Source organism: Manduca sexta, chromosome 5 (assembly GCF_014839805.1).
Source record: "Manduca sexta isolate Smith_Timp_Sample1 chromosome 5, JHU_Msex_v1.0, whole genome shotgun sequence".
Classification (NCBI taxonomy): Eukaryota; Metazoa; Arthropoda; class Insecta; order Lepidoptera; family Sphingidae; genus Manduca; species Manduca sexta.
In genome coordinates, this window is record NC_051119.1 from 7,379,080 (window position 1) to 7,401,892 (window position 22,813).

The 22,813-nt window shown below is 35.7% G+C and overlaps 3 protein-coding genes across 3 annotated transcripts in view; 2 read left to right on the forward strand and 1 right to left on the reverse strand.

Moving 5' to 3' along the window:
* The first annotated feature begins 3,648 nt into the window (after positions 1-3,648).
* Positions 3,649-13,798, forward strand: LOC115447247 (cuticle protein 3). Its single transcript, XM_030174238.2, has 4 exons — positions 3,649-3,756; positions 8,188-8,382; positions 10,890-11,088; positions 13,215-13,798. Exons 1-4 carry the CDS (start codon positions 3,748-3,750, stop codon positions 13,307-13,309), a joined length of 498 nt encoding a protein of 165 aa, XP_030030098.1. The 5' UTR covers positions 3,649-3,747; the 3' UTR covers positions 13,310-13,798.
* A 2,280-nt stretch (positions 13,799-16,078) lies between these two features.
* On the reverse strand, positions 16,079-18,397 carry LOC119191606 (pupal cuticle protein 27). The gene is made up of 4 exons (XM_037445494.1): positions 18,348-18,397; positions 17,524-17,725; positions 16,984-17,232; positions 16,079-16,542 (listed from the first exon to the last, which is right to left on the reverse strand). The coding sequence occupies exons 1-4, from the start codon at positions 18,354-18,356 to the stop codon at positions 16,460-16,462; spliced, it is 543 nt and encodes a 180-aa protein (XP_037301391.1). The 5' UTR covers positions 18,357-18,397; the 3' UTR covers positions 16,079-16,459.
* Positions 18,398-21,231: 2,834 nt separating this feature from the next.
* Positions 21,232-22,813, forward strand: part of LOC119190747 (cuticle protein 3-like) — a 10,295-nt gene continuing 8,713 nt past the window's right edge. The window contains exon 1 of the mRNA XM_037443384.1: positions 21,232-21,273. Coding sequence (XP_037299281.1) covers positions 21,232-21,273 — 42 coding nt within the window. The remainder of the gene's footprint in view (positions 21,274-22,813) is intronic.

Here is a 22,813-nt window from a genome sequence, read left to right on the forward strand (position 1 = left end):
CATAAAAACTAATAGATGCAGTGTAATCATTTACCAGTCATACAAACAAGACATCCAATCACATCTTACTATAACGTAATATCCGTATGAATCTACAATAGTGATTCTATAAAAAGGTCACATGCCGATGTAATAGGCTCGCGTCCAAGGGCGCCGCTCATCCAAAGGTCGACTAAAGATCAAGGACCAGGGTTGGCACCACCACCGTACCCCTCACTTTACGAAAGGTTTCGGGTGACGAATTGACAAAACTGCACTTGCATTGTGAAGCTTAATGTGTCAAAATTCACGGAATGACAAGTACGTGCAGCAATCAGCGAATTGTATATAAAATTCAAGGGAATAATGGCAGTTCTTGACAATCTTTAACAATCGTGTAAAATTAAGAAGAAATTATAAAAAGTATTATAGGAGAAAGAAAAAAGCTCCTCCAATAAAAAAAAATCTTTCACTATTAAGAATCATCATCCCCGAGTACTATAAGTAACTTTTTATTGCAGGAATAATTACATATGCGAGCAGAGCCGCGTACAGAATCTAGTTTACAAGTAATTTAAACATGCACATATGACAATAAGGTTATGTAATACCGAAAAACCTTGTACTAGACATAAGTTTGTTGGCAGGAGTCTGCGGTGATGCATTCGATACAAACAATAAACTAGTCGGTGTCGAGTGACATAACCGTGGGTCATCTGGGAACCGCGGGCTTGTGGGTCACTCACAGACTTGCGCTGAGTGTGAGCTTGCGACAGATACATCCGTTTTTGGAGATTTTTGCATTATTATTTTTACTACTGACTTATTTCCTAGATTTTTTATGTTTTGAAAATGTTACTTTATTTAATACCAGAGAGTTTAATATCTTACAGTTGTATAATCCTAAAGAAACTAACGCATGAAATAGTTTACATAATATATTATATTTTAGAAGCAATCGTGAATTTTACCTAACATGGTAAAGTGGGATTTATTAATTAATAGAATAATTAACAGACAATAGCTTCAGAAATATAAAATTGTGCTCATGACTTCCTCGGTTAAAAAAGAAAATGCTATGAATTCACCTCTCAAGTGAGAAAAAAGCTCTCAGATTATTAAAATAGATGAAAATATTACAATAATCCGCTACAGTGCACTTGCATCGTCTTACTGTACCTCTCTACACAGTGCACAAAAGGTCAGTTATTTGTAGAGGCATGTTATATTACATTTGATTGTGTTATTACTTAAATTCAAATTAGGATAAGTATTTGATTATATTATTTCGTGTAAAACTAGATAATGTGATTTATATTTTGGTAACATTTGAGTTTTCGAGAAGATCTTAGTGACCACTGTAGGGAACATGTTAACTAAAAAGAAGCCCACAGCCTTCCGGGAAGCTATCTTCAATATATCTAATCGTTAATAACATGAAATCTAAACAATATATTTTACATTAAAATCCAGTAACTAAGTTAGTAACAACACCTGGTTCTTTTTATAATTATAACAAACGAGCAACCCTCGCCGACTTGTAACAGATCGCCATCCCTCATAATTTTAAAGCAGTTAGATCACATCTGGCTCTTAAATTAGAAATAGGCTCTTATTTAATGCTATAAATCGTATTTATTTGAAAAACAGGTTTAAGCTTAAACAGAACATAAGCTTTTGTAGCATATTATGGATGTTCATTGGTTTTGTAACAAAAATTAAATTAGTCTTTAAACAATCCTGGTGAGGTCCGGACCGAGTCCTAATAAACTCCGATACGCTTTGTGCACGGGAATGCGATCAAAGTCCATCGTGTATCGGCTGCAGGACACGGCCTTTCTCAGATTGCGCCACCCTTAACGGTCCAGTGCTTCCCTCGTCCAGCCGCCGGCGCCGCCCTTCAGCTAGGGCCAGCGGGCACGAGGTCGCATTGCATTGCAATTATTAGATGTCCTGATATTAGATGTCTCCTGAATGTTTCTGCTCCAACAATAAATGTGGTTAATGATTGCCTTGGTGGCGTAGTTGTACTGCATGCGCGGTACAGCAGCGCTCTAAGGTGCTGGGTTCGAATCCCGGGTCGGGCAAAGTGATATATTGGGTTTTTCTGCTCAGTATCAGCTCGGAGTCTGGAATTTTGTGCCCGAGATGGCGATAGGCTCGCCCCCTAATACATGATGAGACGGAATACATTTGGCGAAATGTGGGTGACCTGGTAGCGTCTCTGCATCTCCCTTCGGGGATAAATGCGTGAAGTATGTTCGTTAAATAACCACGCATTCCATTTCTTTAAATTTGGTGTGTAAAATAGACGTTTATGTGTTTGTGTGTTTTTATGTACTCATTAGTAATGTTTAAACTGCGATTCCGTTGTTAAGTCGCCTAATGAGATTGATCAATTATGATATACAAAATTACGTTACATTGATGTTTTACTAGTTTTTTATAGCCTTTTGCGATTCTGACGACCTACATTATAGTAAGTGGTCAAGATCGTGTATGGAGATCAACTACAGTAGAGGTTATTGCCTACCATGGAATGCTGTAGGGAAATTATGCCCAATAACTGCACGTATTGACATCACAATTCATATCATTTAGAGAAATACAATACATTCAGTAGTTATTCTAATTTCTAAATCATAATTTTACAATTTATGTTCAATTTTAGACCTTTACTTCAGACAATGTTTACCGTTTACAATAATTTATTTATATCAAACCTACTATTAAGAAAAACATAGCACCTTGGAATCTCGTAAAGCTGCATACCAAAGAGCAAGATATATATAATGTTTGAAACGCACTGTACTTGAGATACGTGATGGTATGTAATATGGATGAACTTTAACTATAAATGATAGTTAAATTCATTATCCGCGCAGTTTTGTAACAAACTGGTAAATGTCTTATGATGTTGGTAAACGGTAGCAGACAAAAACGTTTAGTCAAAAACTTTAACTCCATTAGCGGCATGAAAGTGTCATAAGCGAATTCGGATATCGGTGCCCTGACGCATCCATTAAGAGTATTAAATTTATTATGCGCACGCGCAAAGGGCGAAGCGTAGACCTTCTCACAAATACAATTTGGGCTTTGATTTATTTCGATACGAAAGCATACCAAAAGGCTAGATAGAGATATTGAATAGTCATCCAACGAGAGTTGCGTTCCATTATGTGGCGACAATCCGATGCATAGAAATTTCATTCTCAGGCAAATTATCGAACTATTTTCAGTCCACAATCCCATACAAATATTGATAGCCCATCACAACAATCAAATTTGGTACCGCATCAGTATCATGGCTAAAGTAGAACGCTATGTGTCCAATTAAACAATTACAAAAATGACATCGTTCCCGAAACCTGCTACATCCCAATTTAGATTAATATTGGCACCTCTTTCTCTACATAAGGACAAGTTTAGTTTTTACACTGAATTTCCATAAATCCCAACACATCCTCTATATCACACTACTTAATACCCGACCTTGATATGCAATCTAAGACTTCTTATCTATAAATATACAGTCCATAATCAAAAATCTAAATCACACATTAAGCACCGTAACATCTGACCCATCCTGTCACGGCTTGCCAAAATCTACAGGCGTTACGTAAAGATCTGAACTTAAAATTTTATAGGAAAAAGTATCTTCATTCATTAGATAGGTTTTGTAACGTGTGTGAGCGTTGTGTATATAACTGGGGGGCGACCGTCTGTCCGTACACTTGTGGATTCACCTCTGAACCAGACACAGCCATCATGAAACTGGTGAGTCTGTTTGTGTATAGATTCACGCGTTACGCTCGATTTATTCATCGATTTTTGAATTGTGACTCGCGTTGTTTGTGATTTTTTCAATTAAATATTTTGTTGGTAATTTTAAAATAATTTTTAAATTGCTTTGTAATAAAAAAAATGATTTTATAAAATATTAATAACGCGGTTACGTAGATATAATATTAATAATAATAATTTTTCAAACAATATATTAAATGTTAATTAATTAACATAATTAATTAATTTAAAATGGATGCGCATTTTACAATAATATTAATATTATAAAAATAACCAGATGAAAAAAAGTTTAAGTTTGTAATATCCGCACTTTTTAATAACTTACACCAGCCGACAGGCATTATGTCAATAATATTAGAATTTAAAATATTTAATTATAATTTTAAAATATATATAATGACTAACAAAAACAAACCAAATCAAAATATACTCAGGGATAGCATAACTTTCTATTATTGTAACAAGTTTTTAAACCCTTCAAAAATTAGTCATAACCCCCTAAAAGCAATTTTTTTTTAGTTCTTTCTTTAAGTTCAGGTAAATTTTATAGTAATAAAACAACAAAACACCATATTTAGTTAAAAATTCCAACCACAGAGTATAAACATCATTCAGCCCCAAAGCAATCTTAGAACAATCCGTCAGCCGAGACATCTCCCATCTAAAGGTCGATGCAGATTGTACTCGTTGGCTAATACTGACAATGATAGTTCACGGCGGGTTCTTGTGGGGCTGGCAGCACTCTTGCATACAATGTTGCGTAAATACTGAGAGCGAGTCCCGTATTAACTGGCATTAGGCCTATTGTTTTGAGATATTCAAGTGTAATTTAGGAATAGCAATAGTACATTGCGAAACACGCTGCGGGTCTGAAGAGCTGCGTTCCGGGGTCAGTCCGAGTACAACTAGTAAGACCAACCGGCATAACATGTCTCTCAGGCAGAGACTTTCTTTTAACTCGAGAAGATCCATTATTGATATTACAATGAAATAGTAATTCTTATATTTATTGCACTACCCATTACTCAGAATCAATAACTATGTGGGTTTATAATGTGCCGTATGTTAAACTAAAATGTTTATAAAATACACGGTAGAAAATAATATCAATCAGTGTATTATATTGACCGAGAAAAAAAATAATTGAAAAGCTCACGTAGATAAAAAAGCAATTATATTTGTAAATTTCTGTCGCGTGACGTCATGGAGTCAAATTTACTGCTGCACTTTTCCAATCAATTTTGTTGCTCGTTTGGTCCTGGAGTCCTCTAGTTTTACTACCTCTCTACGATACTATGAAACTAATTACTATTAGTATGCTTGCGACATAAATATATATCATGTCTACACCTATATACTCACGTAAAGACCTGAGCGATAATTGAATTTCAGGTCAATGGTATTCAAAGTTATTTTGTAGAATCCATACAAAATAATTACACACCAATTATTTTGTTTGTATAATTTAAATATTTTAACAGTATTTCAAAAATCCTTGTCTACTTTTTATAGATGATTGTTATAATAGCATTTTGAATATTTATTACCATTCAAATAAATCTGTTTTATTACATTGTTTTTATTATATTAAACACGTTTATCATAGTATTATCTTTGCTACAATACGCTGTACAGAAATTTATATTTTAACGTCGGTTTGAGAAACATCGTAACCAATACAATCACTTAACATTCGGATAGTTAAAACCTCAATCACTCTGGGTGACAGATGTTCAGCGCCTTGAAACAAAAGTTAAAGCGCTTATCATCTGGCGAATGGCTTGCTCGACTTGTGCATAGTTTTAAAAACCTATAATATTTTGTATGAAACATGCGGCCTTTCATTTCAATCGTCTGTATGTGTAGAAGTAACTTCATTTCTCATCACTGAACTATAAACTTGAGATGAACGCGTCGGTAACAGGAAACAATAAAGATACGCATCGATACCTACTTACATACTGCGTAACTATGTAATTGTGTGTCAAGTTTTTTAGCGCATGCGCAGAGAATGGCGCGAGTTTTGAAATACAGTTCTCGCTGTGAGAAAGAAATGTATCTTGTCAATAGGAAGGAAAGAACCTTCAATAACTGTTATTAAGAAATATTCTGTGATCATTTCAGACTAGAAACGATTTTTGAAAGTCCAGATAATTCTCTACCCCATTTGAATCATAATACTTCTACTTTTAAATTTCCAACATACCAATAATATCCATAATATGTCTAAGACAGTATGGTGTTTATGCTTTGCTTTTATTTTATAATAATTAAAACATGTCTAATATAGCTTTTTTTGGGAAGAAGCAATTAATAATTATTATTGTATTATCCGATTAATTGCCCTTTCGTATCTTGGGACTTTAACTTACGTCTGATATGTGTCTACACACAGGTCTCAACACAGCATGCAACGTGGTCTTATACACTCTCAGACAAGATGATATAGAAAGTCTACTTATGCGTGTCTATAACTTTTAGGAAAAAATGCGCATACTATTATTATAAGTCATGTCGCGTACTGCGTCATCTGCCCACTCAGCCTCTAGCAAGCAAAAGGAGCTCATCTTGTGCCCCCTATTGGTCCCTAAGCAATAAAACAAAACAATATTTAGGTGATCTCGAAATACTACGTAATCCTATACATTCTTTTTATTGTGCAAACAATTAGTGGAATAGTGTGTAGGCTTGTAGAACGAGGTCACGAATCCCGAATATAACGCAATAGTAGGCGCAGCTCCATAAGTTTAAATTGGCAATATTGATTACATTGACGTAGTATTGAGTGAGACGCACTTTTACGGTTAGTTTCAAAATACTTAGTCTGGCCATAAATACTGTTACACTTAATTATAAAAAAATATTACATTTGAATTTCGAATCTGTCATTTTTATACGATTGTTCATTGTGTTTTCTCATTTTGGCGCCAATACATTGTAAAATATTTTGCGATATTAAAATGGTGTGGGGTGATAAAGAGAACCGAATCGCTGTGATAGCATTACACAAAGTAGGTATGGAGCCAAATGCAATTTTTAAAACTCTCCATACACTTGGTATTAGTAAAATGTTTGTGTACCGGGCTATTAATAGGTACAATGAGACCTCCTCTGTTTGTGACAGAAAAGATCTGGCCGTCCACGTAGTGTTCGTACGAAAAAGGTGGTCAAAGCAGTAAGGGAAAGAATTCGAAGAAATCCTGTCCGAAAGCAAAAGATTTTATCTCGGGAAATGAAGATAGCACCTAGAACCATGTCGCGTATTTTAAAAGATGACTTAGGACTTGCAGCCTATAAGAGACGCACTGGCCATTTCTTAACTGATAATTTAAAGAAGAATAGGGTGGTAAAATCGAAACAACTACTGAAGCGGTACGCAAAGGGAGGTCACAGAAAAATTTTGTTTACGGATGAGAAAATTTTTACAATTGAGCAACATTTTAACAAACAAAATGACCGTATTTATGCTCAAAGCTCTAAGGAAGCTTCCCAATTAGTCGACAGAGTGCAACGTGGACATTATCCGACTTCAGTGATGGTTTGGTGGGGTGTTAGCTATGAAGGAGTGACTGAGCCATATTTTTGTGAAAAGGTATCAAAACATCGGCACAAGTGTATCAAGATACCATTCTTGAGAAGGTAGTTAAGCCCCTTAACATCACCATGTTCAATAACCAAGTATGGTCCTTCCAGCAAGACTCGGCGCCGGGTCATAAAGCTCGGTCCACGCAGTCTTGGTTGGAATCGAACGTTTCGGACTTCATCAGAGCTGAAGACTGGCCGTCGTCTAGTCCCGATCTTAATCCGCTGGATTATGATTTGTGGTCAGTTTTAGAGAGTACAGCTTGCTCTAAACGCCATGATAATTTGGAGTCCCTAAAACAATCTATACGATTGGCAGTGAAGAATTTTCCCATGGAAAGAGTGCGTGCTTCTATTGATAACTGGCCTCATCGTTTAAAGGACTGTATTGCAGCCAATGGAGACCACTTCGAATAAGCTTTTTATATTTTTAATTGTTTTATATTTATGTATTAAACTGACACACTGTAAAAGTAATAAATGTTATTTGCAGTTAACAATTTTCTTTTTTCTTTATTACAATATTTATGGCAAGACTAGGTATATTAGTCTCGTCTTACCTTACTCGGCATGTAATATATGAGGAGTATTTCAACTATCCGATAAATTATATAGAAAATAATTCTGAGTAGGGTAGCTGCGTAATTTTATATATTTCACGATTTTGAAACCTTAGCCACCTTTAATCCAGATACAAAACCACATTGAGACCAGTGAAGTCGCCCATAACACGGACACATTGCAATCCATACCACGTATAGTAGTTTTCAAATAATCTGCCTACAAAATTCATTGCTCTAACAAGCTTTTTATATTCCTTAGTTCGTATTCACCGCTCTGCTCGGCGCCGCGACCGCCGCGTTCGCGCCCGCCTACCCCGAGCAGTCGAACCGACCGCAGGCGCAGTACGAGAGAAACGCGCGCATCATCGCGTACGACTCCGACGTCAAGGAGGACTCCTTCAGATACAACTACGAGACTGAGAACGGCATCAAGGCTGAGGAGCAGGGACGCGAGGTATGACACTGCACTTTATAGTGATTCTACCGATATGCAATGGTTTGTCTGGCCCCTGGCAAAGTTACAATCCAAGGGCGGGGGATGTCGATAACCTATGGAACGATTGCTTGTTTGCCTACAAAGGCAGTAAAAAAAACATCATGAAGATGATGAAATAATAATTTTATTCTGAATGTGGTATTTTTAAATAGATCTGCGTAATTACTAGAAGGAGTGATCTAAACGCTACTGTCATGAATGTCAAATATGTCGGACCGCAGGCTACCAAGCGTAGTGGACAAAACAATTTTCGTAGCATAATATGACAAAGTTCATTGTAACGCTCACCGCACCTTGCAAGATGCAGTTTTAAGACAAAAAGGTGTTTGATGTATGTATTACGATAACTTTTATATTGTCTTTAGACCACAATAAGGTGTCTTACTCTCCCATATAACATAGCCTTTAAAATTCCAAACGATGTATCGTAACGTTATCGTACCGTGAGCTATAAACGACATTTACGAGTAAAAGGAGATGACCCACTAACTCGTAACTGACCCGCGGACCTGTAAAGGGCACCGGACAAAGGTCAGATGCCGTTAGATGATCATAAATCAGGAGTGGAGCGTCGTATGGGATGGGCGGGTCGGATCCATGTTGTAATGGTGAAGTCACGCCTTCAATTAAATAAAGATCATACGATGGGTTTGTTTATCAATAATACAGTTATATCTACACACACTAATATATATTATCTCTACTAATATATGTTAATATATATTCTTTCTACTTTGTCTATTTTTATTATCCTCTTAATGAATTCTCGTCAGTTTTGGTTACTCTTGACCTGGTCCAAGAATTCCCGATTGCGACTTTAATACTTTCGGTGGGATCGACTTCTAACTATTCCTTTTTGAATAATATTCATCGTTCATCACCTTGTGACTCTACCCGTAAACAAAATAATGACACCCAGAACCCCGATCATCAAAGGAGAAGCTTTTAAATACGTAGTTAGTTTTAATAACTTGTATCGCCCTCTATCCGCTGAGTAAGTAAATATAACGGTAGCTTTAGACCCTTCAATTATATCGAACAGACAAGTAGCATCTTACTTAATGTTTTAGATTATTATGCTTTGCTAACAGATGGCGCTAGTTCAAGAACCTTATAAATTGTCTCTAGCGTCTATAGCTTTTCTCTTTCTTCCCTTACGGTTTCCATAATGTCAGAATGTTATAATATAGGAGTTAGTATGTTTGCTAGTAAATCACTACCGCCTATAAACACTCATGATCCGTTCGCACCTTTGGAAATGAGGTCGCGAACTTTTCAGTCCTACGATTAAACACTAACAATTTTTTCCACATCTCACTTAACTAACAAAACTCGTCTACATAGTAATGCTTCCTGAAGTCAACTGGTGTACAACACATCCAATAAAGATAGTTTTTAATATTCTATTATCGATGAGAGGTGGAGATCTTTAGAGAGAATTACATACGAACTGTATTATTAGACATTGTAATCTACAGTACAGGATAAAAAGTAATATTATGACATCGATAGACTTACTTTCAAATATTTGAGGTTTCGCATTTGTAATATTAGCGGCAGATGCGAAGTACATCAGTGGAGCGTAAAGGTTAAACGAATTTGTTTTGAAATAATTCCGCTCGTAATAGTTATCTGTCATAACAGTGTCTCTCGAAATAAGACGATTCCGTACACTTTTGTAAATTTATGTAATTAGTGGTCATTGTGATTGATAAGTAATGTCTAACGGGTATGCAGTTTTGCATCACGATTAGCGACGCGTGGATATTGTTTGTGGCGGTCGTCATCTGTTTATAGCAAGCGACGTGTAGTTTCATAATTTGGTTAAAAATGTATATATTCCCCCAATTTTTCATGCTTTCTCTCAAAGTTTGATAACAAACCCGAGGTAAGCTATTTAATGTATAACAACATTTATCATCTTATCACCCACTAATTCATTTACTATCCATAAATAAAATAAACGATGGACATTAATTTATGATCTTATAAGTCACATGTTCAACCACATGCAGCATATTTTATTGATCAATAATCGTTGGTGATGGGGTACATCGTCAAATCGATGGCAGTTTGCACTGACCTCGCTCTAACGCCTTCACGATCCCATCATGACGGGTCATCATGTCATTTACTCGCAACTTTGTTTACATTCTGAAGGTTACCAGATGTGCCAGATAGGAATTTAGATTGATCAGTTATCAATCATAGGTTTAAATATGTAATATTGTAAGTATATTTGATATTACGAGGACTGAATGTAATACTTAATTTTCTAGATCAGAATTTCCATTGTAGAAGAACAATTGAAGTATGTGATGATTTTCATATTCTGTATTTGTTTCTATTGCATAATAGCATTTCAAGATGACGTGACTAACCTAACTACTCCACATTTTGTTTCTTACCTTAATACCAACTCATTTAGGTACCCCAAGTATAACAGTATACTTGTCTCATTCCAGGCGGACGGTATCGAGACCCAGGGCGGCTACCAGTACACAGGTGACGACGGGCAGGTATATTCGGTGTCGTTCGCGGCAGGCCAAGGCGGGTTCCAGCCCCAGGGCGCGCACTTCCCCACCGCGCCCCCCACCCCCGAGGCCATCCTCAAGGCGCTCGAGCAGAACGCGCGCGATGAAGCCGCTGGTATTATTGATGATGGTAAGTAGAATTATAGAGGTTGGCAAGTATCTAGTAAGATGGATGGAATATATATACTATGGAAGATTATTAGAAGAAAGATTCTAGAATGAGACCAATACTTCAAAAAATTACAACTTTTGAGCTTTCTAATATTAAATTCTTTTGTATCTGGCATGGAATTGGTCACATAGCACATGATAGTAAGCATAATGTAATTCAAACGTAATATTAAGGAAAGAAATATGTCGTAAAACAAATTACAACATCGCTTCCATATAAACCTCTAAATTCCCAGTGTAGGATCAAACCACATTTGTAAGAGGTTTTATCTTGAACGATACAAACGTATTCCCATTGCGCAAGTTTCCCAGAGATGCGGATAATGATCGTAAGTCTCGAGCCGTCTCGTGCGAAGAGCCGCGCCCACAACACTAGCGTGGGACTGTCTGTGATAATGTCTATTAACTAAGTTTACCTACATTGTACAGCTTAGAAATAAACGATTTCGTAAAAATCTCTGGTAATTTATAATAACATGAGAAACATTTTGTCCCATTGGACATTGTATAAAGAAGATGCGTCCTGGCAACTTATAAATAATAATAATAAATAAATTTATTAAAACTGACAAGTCTTTACATATGAGCTTATATCATATATTATTGGTCAATATTCTACTTAAAATTACGTCTAGTTATTAGCAAGTAAAACAATATACATAACTATGTGCGCATAGGCATCGAGGTTTCTAATTAAATATTCAATTGCAATATCGATTCCTCTTGATTTGTAGCTCAAGCTATAAAGGATGCGATGAGTAAATCACTGTGTTTACGTCGAAGATACGCTCGTAATCACTAGTTAGGAAAGGTAAGGCTCTTGTGTAATCACACGAACAGTTCACGATGTGTGTTGGTTAAATATTTAAATCATGTGTATTCGAACGAGTGTAAAGTTCAAATTAAATTATAGGTTTATCATGTATCAGTGCCGCTCCTCACTGAGAATATAAAATAATAGGCAATATTTTATTCAAGTTTTGTTTGAAATCTCCAATGGGCAAGTAAATTGTTCAATAACTCGCCATAGCTTACTTCGAGAAAATAGATTTACAAAACGTAGTAGATGAAGTGCTGACAAGTAAAATTAAATAAGCGCTGTTTGAAATAGGACAAGCCACTCAAGCTGTCATTACCATGTCATAATTTGATCTTTAAGGTAATTTCACATTTCCCAAGTGCGTGACATTACCTACTAAACATGCCAATCTGCGACAATTTATCATAAACGCCGACCTAGCACAATCGCAGGACAGTTAGTGGCGCCAGTACATGTTTTGACCTTTCCTAAGTTTCATCAAACCCTCTCACTTCGTTACCTTACTCTATTTTCGACTCTACATCTTTTAAGTAAGATTGTGTTTTGTTTACCAAATATTTTTATGAGGCATCTTTAAAACATTTCGAGACGAAATATATTTAGAATATGACTTGCTGTATATACATTAAGGTTGAAAATCGATTACGAAATATAAAGTTACAGAAAATTAAGCATATCGGCTACTGTCTTGGACAATAGGTCAACATGTCATGAGTGAAATGTTACGTCAAATATAACAAATAGATGTTTCGCATTTAGTTCCACTATGAGGATGTTTATTTTCAGTTGCATTTTCCTTATAGACGTAGCGTTAAGCATATTATATTTATTCGTTTCGGACACGAATGAGGCTGACACTAATGTGTACAAAATCTACAATTATTAGTTTCGGCTCTAAAAACTGAGAAGCAAAAGTTTTTCATAGTTATTAAACCCATGACACTAGAATTGGTTTACGAGGCCAGGACTACATGATATAGAGAGATAGAGATGTTTAATATTAGATGTTATATATCAACTAGTGGTCACCCGGTAGTCGGAATTCAACCGCAATAAATAAATATTTTTTTTCTATTCTATACTATGATTTTGAATTCCTACTCTGTATTATGATTCTACATTGCTTCTCTATTTTATAAACTATAAACAATGTGTTTAAAATGGCTTAGAAAGATTTTTCCTCACGCATTAATACACAGATCTAGGAAGAGGTCGATAGCTAATTGTTTTTGATATATTTTTGATGATTATTTCCTCAATTCCAGGACAATACACCCCTGGCAAGTACGGCGACGCGAGCCACCAGCAGTTCGCCAGAGCGCAGGCCTCCGCCGGCTTCAGACAGCCATACAAATACTAAGTAACTAGCCCTAGCCCTAGCGTATCGTGTTGCCATAGAAATCTGGAAACAAATAATTAACGGAGCCACATCCCTAGCGTATCGCACTCACACATAGAACGCACGGTTCTGATTGGTCAATGCGTTGCATGGATACGGTTCGAAACATGCTCTCCCATATTTCTATGGTTTTATGTCATTCATATTTAATGTTACATAACTTGTCACTGATAAGTATTTTCATCAGTGTTTTTATAAGTTTGTCTCTTTTAAACTTACATTATTTTGTGTAGAGATGAAAGTGGCAAAAGATATTAAAAAAGCTGATTGAAAATGTTTATAAATAAGATTCTCCCGTATGTAATATTAAATAACGGATGCTCTCAGAACGGCTATAATTTGTATGTTAGTGTGAGTGTATTGGATGCTGTAATAGTCACAAGGATTGCCAATAAACGAAGAGATTTTATAGTATTTATTCTAAGAATAAACATATACTTTGTATACAAACAAACCTTTTTATTCTAAACCATATCGCCCTACATATAAAAAGTGAAACATAAATTAAATAATTAAATAATAATACACAAAACAAAACACAGGAATATTATGTTTAAAATATGATAAGCCAAACAACAGAAATTCAAGTAGCCTCTAATCGAAACTCTATCTCTGGGAGATTCTTTAAAATTAAGTCAGCTAATGTCTATGATCTGAATGATCTACTTAACTCTTTGAAATAACCGACAGAATTTGGAATGATAAGTAGAGTTTGGGTGGTTTGTAACATCTAGCTTTTGCTTAACGGAGTTTTTGTAATCCGATTGAGATATTAAACCGTTATATAATAGTATACACGTATGTATAAATAGTCTATAACAATATACAGCATGACCAAAGAAATAACAAACTTGCCTTTGGGGCGCCACATTTTCTTTTAAAGTGATCGTTGCCGGTACTAGAAATTTATTCTATTTTCACCACTACATGGTGAGGTATATTATTTACTTAGTCAGGTATGACGCTTCGAAATGCATGATGAAGTTGCTACATACTTTACTCTATCATTATTACATATATAGACTCTACCGAATTGTGAATTCTAATGACTCCAAACATGACTCGTGATTTGTTTGTTTTTATACCAAAAAATGTTGTTATCAAAGGCAAGGGGCATCTCAAAAATAACCTTCAGTTTTGTTCCCGTTATCTAAAAATACATTAAAGTATTATGAATGACTTGAGTGGTTAAGTTTGACTGTCAAATTCCCAGCAATTAAACGCACGCGACTTCCATCCTATGACTAATGTATTATGATGAGCAACCTTACTCCATTTCTAAGATCATGTAAATGTACGTGGTGACCACTACCGATCATTGCGATAAAGCTATAGACCTTAAAACTACAGGAACAAGGACTAATAACCAAGGTAGCATGAATACGTTTCGTAGAATCAGAGTTATCTAAACACAACAAAATGGGGATTGAAAGTTTGTACATGGAGTGGAACGATTTGCAAGGAGTTGTTTTATTCGAGCAAAATCGTTGTGACACCAGCATACGTTTATTGATTTCAATACACCCGTATGTAGCAAAAATCTAATTTATGCTCGCGGCTTCACTGTCATTTAAGTCCTTCCCAAAAATAAAATCCCACAGTACACCTCTTTAAATGATAAATGGAGTCTACGTTTGAATACAAGCTTTAGTTTTTCATTATCATCTTCAGCCATTCGAATTCCACTGCTGAACATAGTCCTCCCCTAAAATGTCCAGATGGAAAATTTTATTTAAATCCGTTTAGCGATCTGTTCATCTACTTATACGAAAATAACCAAAGTTCAAACTTTTTGTACATAATATGCGAAACATTATTATACGTAGACAAACCCGGGAGGCGGTCTAGCAATACAAATAAATTGAACCTTGGAATACGGTCGCATCATTAGCGAAATAACATCTGCACTGAATGCCACTAACAGTAACCGCTAAGTGCGCGCGGGACCTTGATATGTGATGTAACCGCGCAGTCACTACACAACACAGCTTTTCTTTCTCTATCACTTAACTTAATATTCAATTTAAGATATAGTTAATTATACCATTATTTTTATGTTCGTGTTAGGAACTAAATTTGTTCATAGATATATGCATCGATATTCTTCGAAATTATATATAGCGCTATTACTTAAAGATAGAGGAGTTTTCAATAAGTAAAGTATTTTTTTATAATAAACAAAGTGAGAGACACTAATTCACCTACCACTTTCCTTAGATTAACAGAAATAAACCACTACAATAACGCCTAAACAAAAATCGTAATCTCTGCAGGCAACGGCTTAGCTATTCCTCTGGCATTAGATTTAAGAATCTCTGGGCGGCGGATGCTACTCACTACCAGGCGGACTGCTTGCTCGTTTGCCTACTAAGGCAATAAAAAAAAAGATGGATAGTCGCATACATTAAACTTCAAAAGTAAAGCTCAGCAAGTTAGTTATGCGGGATTCTACTATAGTTGATGATTTATATTATAAGAGTTTTGGTAAATAACTTTTTTAATATCTTCATTTCATTCTGGTTTTGGTTTTTGTATATGATTATTCTTTCATCCATACTAATATAATGAAGAGGAAAATCGATAATTCATAGGTTTGCAGGAGCTAATCTTTAAAGGTGCTGAAGCGATTTTGACAATTCTACTTATTATACTCGGGCATTGATCCCGAAACAACTCTTTCACGTAGTAGAAGCCACGAGCAAATGCTAGTTTTAAATAAAAAATGTATACCTGTGATCTTCATTTATTAAATAAAAATATAAATAAAGTAAATATGTAATCTATCCTTAATTCTGTTTTACAGTAAAACATACGATTATGTGTTCATATAATCCAAACAAAACTCAACAAATTACTCATTTTCCTTAATAACGGCTGAATAGAAAAATATATTTTAACAGCACTATCTATAAAAAATACGCTTGTATATTATAACAGCTAGTATACAAAACATTTTAATTTAACATTACAAAAATAATGTCTTCATAGTTACAAATATAAATATAATCTAATAAACTCTCCCAGATACACGTTTCCGCAAATCACACTGTAAAACCAAATATACACTGAATTGTTCTTCTATAAGTTTATTGTACAGTCCATTGGTAATCTTCAGTAGTGGTACCCGCTGCCTGTACCAGCGCCTGCCGAGGCACCGGGCCTACTCTGACCATTGTTTTCGGGGTGGTATTGACCTGCAATCAAAATGTTTTTGGAATTCTAGAGACTTCCTGTCATTTTTAGCTTTTTATTAAGAGACGGGTGAGTAACTTATTTGAAAAATATACCACATCTGCAAAATATGTACAGTAGCAAATCGAAATTAGAATTAATAATAATTAGGGGTAGGAAAGAACTAGAAAGACTATTGAGTTTCACATAATGGGATTTAAGTTTTCAAGCTCTTATTCCTATGAGATAAGGGTGTGAGTGTATATGTACATGTTTTTGTTAATTTAATATATAATATTTAAGTGTAAAATTATTTGTACTCTCCGATCAATAGATGTTTCTAGTTACTAGCAACTATATTATGTGTTAGTGTGCGATCACAACTAATTAATTAATCGTTACACGCTCTGATTTATTTTCATGTGGGTTATTCATTATAATGTACCAATATTAATAACATATACCATCATCAAATATGCCAGCAGCCTCATCTCTCTCGTTCTGCTGCAGCGCGATCAGAATGGCCTCGGGCGTGGGTGGTGCGACTGGCAGGTGCTCTCCCTGCGGCTTGAACCCGCCCTCTCCCGACGTGTAGATCAGCGTGTATGTCTGTCCATCGTCGCCTTTGTACGAGTACCCTCCTTGCGCCTGTTCTGGGCCTCCCGCTTCCTCAGCTCGGATGCCGTTTGAGGTTTCGAAGCCGAAGTGATAATCTGAAAATAAGATATTTTTTACCATTTTGACCATTGACTCTCTCTCGAGGATTTCTTGTTATAGTTATTATAAATCTACGTCGCTGGGACGAGAGATCCCCATGACCACATTTTTTTCTATAATCAGCTATTATTTACTTATTTATTTAATTTTTATACATACATATACATGAATGTGTTTCGGGTTTAAATTGTAATACCAATGAGAATTTACAAATCCATTTACGACTTTGATTTATGTCAGTGTTGTGTCAAGTTTATGTGTGTGATGTTTGGATTATCTATTCTTACTTCCAGAGTCACTGATTTCCTGCTCTTGTTTCACAACATTGGAATTTTTCTCAGCGTCTTGCTGTGGTCTTCTGTTGCCGGTGTCTCCACCAATGCCCCCATGAGGGCCTGGGTAGGGACCCGATCCTTGATCCTGAGGGATATAATTCCTTGATGGAAGCTCAGCGGCAGATGTGAGGGCGATTATGGTTACGTAGATTATCTGAAATGTAATATTACAGTAATGAATATGTTTTATTTAGTGTCGCAAAACATCGGAATAAGTGATGTAATGGTGAGAATAGTCTGAGTAGTTAATTTTGACATGGGATAGTATTGAAATGTAATAACAAAGCATAGTATTTGCGTTATCAATTCTTGAATACGAATATGCGTTATCACTTTGATTAATTTGTCTTTATTTTCTTTTTTTGCGTTTTTATGGTAAAAGGTTGGTAAAGGAACAAATGTTACCTGATGGGTAGTGAACATCTTTATATATCCGCCGTGGTAATCGAGTGGGCAGTTAGTCAAAAAAGGCGTTTCTGGTCTATTACATGGTTAACTAGATTATCTTATCGTTCTTACTGATGTTTATCAAATAAGAAATTTAATTTATTATTTATGTAGATGTCTGAAACCTACATAGAAAGAAAGTTAGTTTAACGTAAATTCCAAATCAGTAATAAAAAAATTGGCTGCCTTTGACTTACTGCCTTCTCGATTACCATGGCAGATATATTCTCCCAATTCAAGGATATCACAGTACTATAGTAATAAAAGAAAACAACTGGGACTGAAATAGTAGAAGCTATTTTTTTCATTAAGATTAGAAGAGCACATACCAAATTCATGGTTCCTTTAAGTGGTGGACTTAAAACAAAATTGAACACAAAACTGTGACAACACAACGAGTTCCTTCCACTTTTATACTAAAGCAAAACGTGTTAATGTTTTGATTCGGATGATATCGTTTTTGGAAACCTTGAGCGTAATTACAGAATCTCGAGCACTTTCTATTTAAACACAAATATCTGTAGGTTACCCAGTTGCGTGGAATTCTTCCTCTGTACCCGCTTGCTTGTGCCGATCACTAAGTCTAATCTATTGTTGTGATTGTCTTTCTATATTCTTATAAACCTGTCGCTTTTTATGTGCTTATGTATTGGGAGATTTTCTTTATAACAAGAACTAGCTTTTGCCCGCGGCTCCGCCCGCGTTATAAGGTTTTTCAGGCTAAAGTTTTCCGTTATAAAAGTCACGCTATATATTTTCCCGGAAGCCTGTGTTCTTCCCAGGGTCTCAAACTGTCTTCATACCAAATTTTATCGTAATACGTTGGGTAGTTTTTGAGTTTAACACGTTCGGGCAGACAAATTCAGCGGGGACTTTGTTTTATAATAAATTTTTGTATAACTTTTTAAGAGGAACAATCCCGTCATACATCATTGTTGCATAACTTTAACCGTTTACGCAGCGCACGCAACAGAAGCTCTCAAAAATAATATATTTTCCCCGTTTTTGCAACATGTTGAAACTGTTACCTATAGCACTTCAGGAACAAAGGGCTATTCAACATAAAAATATTTTTTCAGTTCGAACCGATAGTTCCTGAGATTAGCCATTACTAAACCGCTCCTATTGGGTATAGCGTGATGGTATACAGCACTCCACAAACAAAGGACTATCCAACACAAAAATAATTTTTCAGTTCGAACCGGTAGTTCCTGAGATTAGCCATAACTGCTCCGCTCCTATTGGGTATAGCATGATGATATATAACCTATAGCACTCCACGAACAAAGGGCTATCCAACACAAAAAGATTTTTTCAGTTCGAATCGGCAGTTCCTGAGATTAGCCATTACTGCTCCGCTCCTATTGGGTATAGCGTGATGATATATAACCTATTGCACTTCACGAATAAAGGGCTATCCAACACAAAAATATTTTTTCAGTTCGAACCGGCAGTTCCGGAGATTAGCCATTACTGCTCCGCTCCTATTGGGTATAGCGTGATGATATATAACCTATAGCACTTCACGAATAAAGAGCTATCCAACACAAAAATATTTTTTCAGTTCGAACAGGTAGTTCCTGAAATTATCCTTTACTGCTCCGCTCCTATTGGGTATAGCGTGATGACATATAACCTATAGCACGTCACGAACAAAGGGCTATCCAACACAAAAATATTTTTCAGTTCGAACCGGTAGTTCATGAGATTAGCCATTTCTGCTCCGCTCCTATTGGGTGTAGCGTGATGATATATAGCCTATAGCACTCCACAAACAAAGGGCTATCCAACACAAAATAATTTTTCAGTTTGAACCAGTAGTTCCTGAGATTAGAGCGTTCAAACAAACAAACAAACAAACTCTTCAGCTTTATATAATAGTATAGAGTATAGATGTCGCAGTAGTCAAAGTTGCGTTAATGATGAGATGTGTATTCGTCTGCCAAGTTTGAATTTCCCGCCCTCTAAATTCGCCGCCCGGGGCACGGGACCTGGCTACCCCCCCCCCCCCCCCCGCCTCCCCTAGATCCGGGGCTGACTGTGAGTGTTATAAACGTAAGAGTAGACAAATATAATGAGAAAGCTTCGAACTGCTATGCTATCGGGAGCTACACGTGTTATTGTGAGTCAACCATAAAAGATAGACATATGCTATCGTGGGATATTTTTTATATAATTTTAAGGCGAACATTTCCGTCATACATGATTTCTGTGTAGCTTTAACCATTAAGGTTGCACACGCGGCGGAAACTTAGAAAATGGAGTAACTTCTCCCGTTTTCCCAACATTTTCCTTCACTGCTCTGCTCCTATTAATTGTAGCGTGATGAAAAGTATACTATAACCAGCACAGGAGTATGACAAATAATTGTACCAAGTTTCGTTAAAATCCGTCGAGTAGATTTTGTTTCTATAACGGTTATACAGACAGACAGACAGACAGACAAAAATTTTACTAATTGCATTTTTGGCATCAGTATCGATCCCTAATCACCCCCTGATAGTTATTTTGGAAATATATTACATGTACAGAATTGACCTCTCTACAGATTTATTATAAGTATAGATTAGATGCCTCCAGTAATAGCGTTCTAGATTAAGTTTCTGAAACCAATTAGGTTCTGGATTTGGTTCCCAAGCCGAATCAACAAAAGTTTTATGTGATTTATTATTCTATGAGACCCACACTCATAGGTTGTTTCGGATATAAATTTATATACGGTACGGCGCTCTGAGGTCCTGAGTTCGAATCCCGGGTCGGGCAAAGTGTTATTTAGTTTTCCTGCTCAGTATCAGCCTGGAGTCTAGAATTTGTGCCTGATATGACGATAGATTCGTCCACTGTCACATCATGGGACAAAACACACTTGGCGAAAAGTGGGTGCCCTGGTTGCGCCTCCGTATACACCTCCGTGGAATCATGCGTAAATGTGTGACAAATTTATGGTCGGTAACAAATGACTGCATAACTGCATTGCTTTCCTCAGCCGGAGACATTTCATATCCAAAGCAATACATAGCACTACTGCTTGACGACAGAAACAAGTCAAGCGGTTACGCCTGTTCAGACGGTCTTTTGCACACGAAAGACCTAGAAACTAAAAAATCTTATAAGATTTTCACACTAAATACAAAATACCCCATCTTTGTCCTCAATTAAAGTCGTGACGGCAATCGTATCATCACATGCGGCAAGAATGAAAGTGGCCTGGTTATGGCGGCCTTGCGTGCGGAGGTCAAGTGCAACTACGAGAATGTACGCACACACGAGAACATCCACACGCGACACGTTGTAACTACACATATTATAATAGACGTTAGTGTGAGCAGGAGAAGCAACAGGGAAGTCTTGAATTTATTTCATACCATGCATATTTCAGTTTACAATTAAGAATGTGACTATTTTATGTATATTATTATTTAATTCATCAAGGAGGAGGAACTTTTAGTATATAAAGTTGCAATTTTGGTGTTAGTTTTGTGTACAGATGAAGATTAAATTCTAGCAAGACATTTTATAACACCAATATATATTAATCCGCGCACAGTTTTAACATTTGTGACAAGTTTATAGCGATGAAATATTGATGTTAAATTATTAACTAGCACTGCGTCTCACGAGTTTGAATATCCCTATCCGTTCCAGCCCCTTCTTTAGGTGTCCTATTACTGTCGAAAATGCTTTAGTGCCCTCCTGCATTACATAGGTACTCAGGTGCATGTTATACTTCTGTAAGTTTAAGCTATTTTAAACTTATATCCGTTTAAATTGTATATTACCTCACAGTCGATTAGTGTTTAGAATTGTACTAAATAGATTTATGTTTTTATCTATCTCAGAACCAGACAGCTTGATTTATCTGCGATCTAAGAATCAAATCAATCTTGTAATCACATCCATCACATATCAATAACGACCGCTGATATTTGTGATCGCTTATATTCGTTTATATATTTTGTGTTATAATTTTTACAATTTATTGGTATTCAATCATAACTTCTTTATTATTTTATAGGTATTACATTAAGTTATTAAATAGTAACTTTTTATAGCAAACATTTCGTATGTTTGCTATAAAAAGTTACTATTTAATAAATTTCATGGATTACTTTTTATTTTAGTTTTATTCAAATAATATTACATTTAAAAATATTTTATGAAATATTTATTTTAACCTATGTAGTTGAAAGGAAAAGAGGCGAAAGCGGGGCAGACTTCCACAATTACCACTCGTTTTGTCGACGAAGGAATATATCACAGGAAACCCAGCATCTTCATAAAACTTTGAAGGTATATTAAGTCTATAAATAAACACAAAACAAGCGTAATTAACTTAATTATTAACTCATATCAATGAAAAAGGAAGCTGTTCCAATAATGTTAAAAGTTATTTGATAGTTTATGAATTTACAAATACTGTTTACCCCACAATGTTTAACCTTGTTTATATAACTATTTCTTGTTAAGCGTATTGTAATTATTAATTATTATAATTACAGGAACTTATAAAATTAAGAAGAGCTTTTATTTTTGGATGCAATTAAAAGCTCGCGGCTATAAAACGGTTTGACTATAATTAAAAAGATAACAAGGTTTACTCATTACAATCAGCTGTATTATGTATAACACAATATTTCGTGACCTTTGTAATATATTTATTTATAAACTCACCCCTATACTCTTGGAGTTACAGTTTCCAATATTACTATTGGTTGTAGGCAGTGGCAGCGCTTGCTATCACGCGACTTAGTGGTCTAATAAAGTCAGTTTAAAATCGAAAAATATTAGCAGGATA